At 36.4% G+C, this 6,843-nt stretch overlaps 1 protein-coding gene across 3 annotated transcripts; it reads right to left on the bottom strand.

The window, feature by feature from the left end:
- On the bottom strand, positions 241 to 5,772 carry LOC109209180 (short-chain dehydrogenase TIC 32, chloroplastic-like). Of its 3 annotated transcripts, none has more exons than XM_019372392.1 (8): positions 5,438 to 5,772; positions 4,160 to 4,391; positions 3,942 to 4,021; positions 3,229 to 3,382; positions 2,280 to 2,358; positions 1,940 to 2,027; positions 1,119 to 1,165; positions 241 to 615 (listed from the first exon to the last, which is right to left on the bottom strand). In XM_019372392.1, exons 1-8 carry the CDS (start codon positions 5,676 to 5,678, stop codon positions 457 to 459), a joined length of 1,080 nt encoding a protein of 359 aa, XP_019227937.1. In that variant the 5' UTR covers positions 5,679 to 5,772; the 3' UTR covers positions 241 to 456. The 3 variants fall into 3 exon arrangements, with proteins under 3 accessions (XP_019227937.1, XP_019227945.1, XP_019227954.1); XM_019372400.1 differs by having other exon boundaries at positions 1,943 to 2,027; positions 5,438 to 5,770; XM_019372409.1 differs by lacking the exon at positions 241 to 615 and having other exon boundaries at positions 1,122 to 1,209; positions 1,943 to 2,027; positions 5,438 to 5,771.

Raw genomic sequence — 6,843 nt, forward strand, 5'->3', positions numbered from 1 at the left:
CAACATACCAAACAATGGATAAAAAACAATCCCGACATAACTAATCCCAGCATAACTTATCCCGGCATAACTTATACCAGTATAACTTATCCCGGCATAAGGGGTATTCAAACCAAACGACCCCTTATAGGTCAGCGATGAATGCTTATTAAATAGATTACATACAATTACCTTTTAAGTGACATGACTGTATAAATATTTTTATAAAGTTAGTGCATAGAACTTAAATTCGTACTGACATAATAGAATATCGATCCAGTTTTTTAAAGAGAACGCCCGCTCAGGCTTTCTTGCTTTGAGAGGCTCACAAAAGCTTTTCATTTTAAGCATGCTCGGTCCATACGTTGAACATCTGCAGAAAGCTGAAGATTTGATAACACTACAGTGCAATAATAAGATTACAAACGACCAAATACAAAGTTACTTTTCTATATTACTAGTACGACATGTAATACGTTACTTGACCAAATCCATACTAAAATCCCAAAGCCTTTTAGCTAAATCCATGTCCTTAGCCTTCGCTGTTGTTGTCGCCAAATTGTTGTCCAGAAAATATTCACCACTTACTCCCTTCACTTGTGGATGCAACGCAAGATAACAGGTGGTTGATGCTCCCTATAGAAGAAGAAACACGAACATTAAAAACGTCATTTGCCATGGCATCATGATTTGTATTCTTACAGTGAATCATATTCTTGCCTTCTTGGTCTGATCAAAGGTCATGCGCATCAAAAGAGTATTAGACACGTTCGTCTGTATTGAGTAGCGACAAATAATTCTCTGGTTTTGTTTTGTGACTTACCTCCGGGAATTTTTTTTTTTTTTTTTGGCCAGGTTCCGTATTCTTAAATTTCCCATGTACATACCAGGGAATTTTATCTGATGAATATTTATCTAACTGATTAATGATCCTAAGAAAAAAGCCTCTGATAGCAAGAACTGATGCTGTATGCATATATTATTTAGGCATTTTCCCCAGCATGAGCAAAACTAATTGTTCAAGAAGATGTCAAAATTCTCTGCACAGCGTATAGATTTGCAAAATAATAGATCTATTTGAAGTACAACTCATAGATCTGTGCATACTTCAAATTTAAATGCTTCGATGTGAAACATACCTGTTGTACATTTTTAAGCACAAGTTTTCCAAGGTTGCTTACAAGACCTGTAATAAGAAGAAGGAATATTTCATGTTCGCTTCTCTTCAGGCTGCACGCGAGACAAACATATACGTAAATATTCTACAATGACCATGGGCTTAAAACTATATGTAAAGATTTTTTAAGTTAAATGTCACAGAGATGTGTATCTCTCGTTCTATTATCCCTTAAATAGTTAAAGGGTCCTTCGGTTTGATTCGTATTCCGATCAAAAACTTTATTTCTTAAAAGGATTTAATCCGCGAAGCTAATGCAAAGTCAGCTAAGAGACAGCCTGGTGGCTCAATAACGGCCATTAGACTTAGTGCCAGAGTTCAATTCCAGCCCCCTCTCCTCCCCTAAATTTGTAGTGGTAAAGTTCTTGACAATCCCCCTCCGTTTCCACGCCACCTTGAGGAAACAATAAAATAAAGAGAAAAAGAGGAAAGAGCTTGAGTGACTCACAGACTAAGGATTAATTTTGTCAAATGTTGGAAAAAGAAGGGCGATGATGCGCCACAAATCTACAGATCAAAACGTGACTGCCTTTTCTCATTATGCCATGAGTTAGCATTCGTAAGAGGACAGATGCTTTTTTCCCGACATAAAGAAAATAGATAACATACTGCACATACCAACAACCAACAACAACAAGCCCAGTGAAATCTCTTGTGGTATCTGGGGAGGGTAAAGTGTACGCAGACCTTACCCCCACCTAATGAAGGAACATATTGCACATACCATTCATATTAATCAGACACCAGCTACTAAATAGAAAAAAGAAGAAAAGAGCATCTTACTACCATCAAAAACACCCATGTGACGGAAAAGATTGGTTGTGATCATTCCAGGATGAAGTGAATTTGCAGTTATTTCAGCTCCATCTTCCTGTTTGAAACAATGATCACTCAAATTTGAGTTCGATTGAATGGCATGGACCCTCATCTAAAGCTATGATTTGGCTACAGAAGTCAGAGACTCCAAACCAAGAATTTTCTTAATGTGCAAAAGGGTCCAAATATCCACTTTAAGAAATATATATGTTTGCCTCTAGGAATGGAGACATATCATGACTACACAAGAACCGCTAAGACAAAATCAGAATTAAAAGCAGTATGTAATTATTTTCTGAAAGAACACCTTTAAGCGTCTCGTAAGCTCATTTGCGTGCAGTATGTTAGCCAGCTTTGATTGGCCATATGCACCGAAGCTGTTGTAGCTGCACATAAGATAACAAACAACATAGGCAATTAAAATCAATTCTCCACAGGGCAAGACTATTTTTGTCATGTAATCATAATCATGGTTATGCAGCTTGAAGTGAAAAAGACAGCAATGAATCGTCAATTTTAGCACGAAATTTTTGTCTTCTTTGATTGGTACAATAGTAGTAATGAGCAACTATTAAGATTGAAAGAAACCAAACAAGATAAGTGATCAGTCAAATGATGTGATCATAAATTAGAGATAATACAACAACAACAACAAACCCAGTATATTCCCACATGTGGGGTCTGGGGAGTAGTGTGTACGACTGTACGTAGACCTTACCCCTACCTAGTAAAGGTAGAGAGGTTGTTTCCAATAGTCCAAAATAATTCATTACAGTTATAATAAAAATAAAAAATAAAAAAAAATAAAAAAAATATATAATAAAAAAAAATAAAAAAATAAAAATAAAAACAGTTTGATCCCAACAAGTGGGTCTGGGGAGGGTAGTTATAATACAGTTATAATACAGATAGCATAAATCCAGTACTCTCCAGGTAACAACAATAGATTTAAGTGATCGCAGAGGAACATTAAGGTGTTGTTGGAAAATCTAGGACACCAGAATTAACAAGAGAGATGGTCAACCAAGAACTCGTAACGAATTGCAAGTACTCATCCTGGCGTGATAACATCGGAAATCTATATTAACTATATTATACACTCTCATGGAACTACTGGAGCCTTTAGACACAAATTGTGAAAATTCCAGGATGATTAAAGAAGTAACTGAAAAAGTGATAGATTTTGAGCAAACATGGGTTTCTCTTACAATATGGAAAACTTCAGAAAATTAGGCAATAAAATTTAATCAAATTACCTTTCGCGGTCATTAATTTTGTCAAACCTTACTCCCTCGCGATATGCAAATCGATGAGCCTCTGATGCAACATTCACAATCCTTCCCTCTCTCTTTGTTTTACGTGTTGTCTCCTTCATCTTGTCCAACAACAAATTCGTCAAAAGAAAATGACCTGCAAACACAAGAAAATAGAATAATTATGGCTAAGACAAATAAACAGGAAGAATGTCTTGAAAGCTTACTTTTGGAATCATCGCCCGCCTATCATCTATCTACAACTTACTACCAACCTTGTAAGATTTGTCATGCGTGTGTTGTATTACAGAAGAGTAGGATGACAAAGTATGGGGAAAAGGGACATTAATTGCCCGCTTACCAGTGTGATTCTAGAATCATGCTTTATCTCTCTTGTATCAATGTTGCATATACAAGTTAAAATAGGTCTCAGATTGTCTTATATGCATGCATGTTATAACATAAGCCTAAGATGTCAAAGTTGAGAATCAACTATTGATCTCTTTTCAGCAAGAACTGAATCTTCATCTCAATAAAATCAGGAAGGGAGATAAAATGAGCTGTTGCTGGAACAAAAAAAAAAGATAAAAGAAAATGCAAGTATTCTATGATCTACTATAAAACATCAATAATATCTTTTCCAAACTAAATTATGCTTTTCCTCATTCCGTGATCGATATATGCATAGAAACATATATCTATCAAATAGTTGTTACCTAGATGATTTGTAGCAAATTGCAGCTCTATGTTGTCTTTTGAGAGCATAAAGGGAGTTGCCATCACTCCTGCATTATTACTTTCAAAGAAGATGATGTTAACTCACCTATGTGGAGATATATGAAGCGGGAACAGATTCACTCAGAGAACAAAGCTACTTAAATGATATATAAGGAGTAATTCAGGTACTTGATTACCACTCTTATTCTTCACTTACATTAAAAGGTTCAATGGGCGACCTGATGATTTAAAGTCAGATGCAAATTTCTTCACTGATGCCAATGAGCTTAGATCTAACTCCATCGTATCAACTTTAGCAGCAGGGATTTCCTTAACTATTGTTTCTTTAACATCTTTTCCAGCAGCCATATTCCTGACGGCCATGATAACATGAACTCCACGCAAAGCAAGAACACGGCTAGTTTCAGATCCAATACCACTTGATGCTCCTGCAAATGGATGTTCATGAGCAAACCAGATACCGCTAAATGCTTAACATTTCCTGCCTCCCTGCCTCTTAATAAAGATATTGCACACACTTTACCTAAGAGATTCCAATGTGTTATCTCAACTGTATAGAAAAGCCACTTTACTCAAACATGCGTATCTACATTAGTATTGTCCATTTAACTGTTTACCACGGATCACTAGTTGCCATAGTATGGAAAATGAAGAAGAGGTAAACATGAGAATGTATTATCGATTAAAGTTAACCAATATGAATTTTTTCTACTTCCCGCTTGGTGATAATAGACCAATTGCTTCAGCTGCATATACATATTGCAGCTTCTGCAATAGTCTAATCTATGCGTGGACCAATTTTTGCATTAGCTGGGCCACATAAGGAATTGCCTGATGACTACTCTATGGAATTCAATATTTCATTAGCGGTTCAGAAATTCAATTACCAATTATGTTGGTCTGGTGCAAAATGAAGTTGAAATTGAATATTGTCAGCAATCAACTTTAATTTATTGGTTCATACCCTTAATCCATGAAGGTGTCACCCTCTTTTAATTTAACATACTAAAGGAAATAGTTGGCCTTGAGCCGAGGGTCTACCGGAAACAGCCTCCCGGAAGATCCGAGTACACACTATCCTCCCAGACCCATTTATGATAATAAACTGGGTTCGTTGTTGTTGTAAAGGAAAATAGTTGCATGCACCAACAATAGTAAAGATAGAGATCGCGCCCGGTGTGGCCTGGTGGTTAATGAAGTGGGTGAGAACCTGTCTCAGGTTCAAACCCCAGCGGAGACAAAAATCACTAGGTCATTTCTTTCCATCTATCCAAATCTGGGCAGATAGAGTTACCTGGTACCTGTTGCTCACACGAGTTGCTGACACGAGGTGATAGGTATCCCGTGGAATTAGTCGAGGTACGCGCAACGATTATAAAAAAAATAGTAACGACCGAGATCAAATTAAACCATTATAGGCATGAATCCAAAAGGGAATTTTCAAGAACGTAAAATGGAGGAAGCATAGTGGAACCTGTAACAATGGCAGTGAGACCAGAGCCATCAATTCCTTGAGTAACTTCCTCAGCAGTAGAATTATACGAAAACCCAGATGCCCCTTTTCTCCTGAAAAACCACATTTTAGTTTTCTTGGTTTGTTTCTCTGTGGTACTCTTCTTGTCTGTGTTGTAGATAAATGGAGATGGGAACTGGAAAATAGTGCAGAAGTTAGCTTTGCTTAATGACACGGAAAACTGTGTATTAAAAGCAAACATCAAATCAAATTACGACTTGCATGTTTCACTTTCCTGAATTAGCGGACTGACACGGAAATAGCAGCAAAACTAAAAATTGCAGTTGTCTGACCAAGAATGTGAATGTACCAGGTGTGGAGCCTATGTTGCCAAGTGGAAGTGCTAGCCTACACATTTCCCCAATCTACACACCTTACTATTTTTCCAAATTAAACACTAACCGTATCATTTTTCTCATAATAAAAAAGGTATCTAATGGTTAATCCACCTTTTGGACTTTATTGGTTTTGGCATGAATGTTTTTCCATTTTGAGTGAATTATTGTGTGAAAATTAATTTTTCTCCCTTCATTTTTTGTAACTGTTTAATCAGAAAATAAAAATTTCGGTCAAAGCCTATTTTTAGAAGTACTCGGGTTATTGATAATTAAGAAAAGGAATATTCTTGTAATAAGAAAGGAAAATTAAAGTATGGAATAGCAAAGTAATCAATATAAAGCAGAAGTAAATAATTGTATTGCAATGATAATCAGAACGTGTCCATACAAATGACATTTCTATTCCTTATATAGACATTTCTAAGTACAACGTCTTTTCCCCTTTATGACTAAGTCATTATGAGCATTAATGACATTAATGAAACGTTATAATTGGTAATCGTAATTGTTTCGTGAAGATTCTGTAACGTTTGTAATCATTCATGCCCATTAATTGAAGTTTAATGAATTTATCCTTTTTTCTGTCTTGGTTCATTTCACCGGTGTTTTTTCAGATTACTGAGAGACTCGAGCAACCGTTCCTTCTTATCCCTCAGACGTTTTGTTCGTACCTATTAAGACTCACGTCTTTTTAAGTACTCTTCTCCAGCTGTCACTTTTCTAATGATCCACGTGTCTTGCCATGCCAGCCACACAATTAATTCCACGTGTAATGTACCCCCACTTGCCAATTAGTTAACAATTAAATATTTGGGAAGTGGCTCTCATTTAAAGCGGGAATTTTTACCGTCGTTTCTCACATACCATTATTCCTTCTTCTGAACTAACGCATCGCATGTTACTTCCATTTAATGCGTGTTACACGTGGCGGTCATTGATTTGTTCTACAGCTCTTCAGCGGTTTCTAGGGATTTTTTACGGCTGTATCAATCACGAAGTGACAGTGTTCATGATGACGTTTCCATCATT

Source organism: Nicotiana attenuata, chromosome 2 (genome assembly GCF_001879085.1).
Source record: "Nicotiana attenuata strain UT chromosome 2, NIATTr2, whole genome shotgun sequence".
Taxonomy (NCBI): Eukaryota; Viridiplantae; Streptophyta; class Magnoliopsida; order Solanales; family Solanaceae; genus Nicotiana; species Nicotiana attenuata.

Excerpts from the sequence above, each read along its gene's own strand:
- LOC109209180 (XM_019372392.1), bottom strand. The coding sequence starts at position 5,678 with ATGTTTGCTTTTAATACACAGTTTTCCGTGTCATTAAGCAAAGCTAAC. Across the intron at positions 4,022-4,159 it reads CGCCCATTGAACCTTTTAAT|TAATAATGCAGGAGTGATGG; the intron begins GTAAGTGAAGAA and ends CTTCTTTGAAAG. Across the intron at positions 1,166-1,939 it reads CATGGGTGTTTTTGATGGTA|GTCTTGTAAGCAACCTTGGA; the intron begins GTAAGATGCTCT and ends TTCTTATTACAG.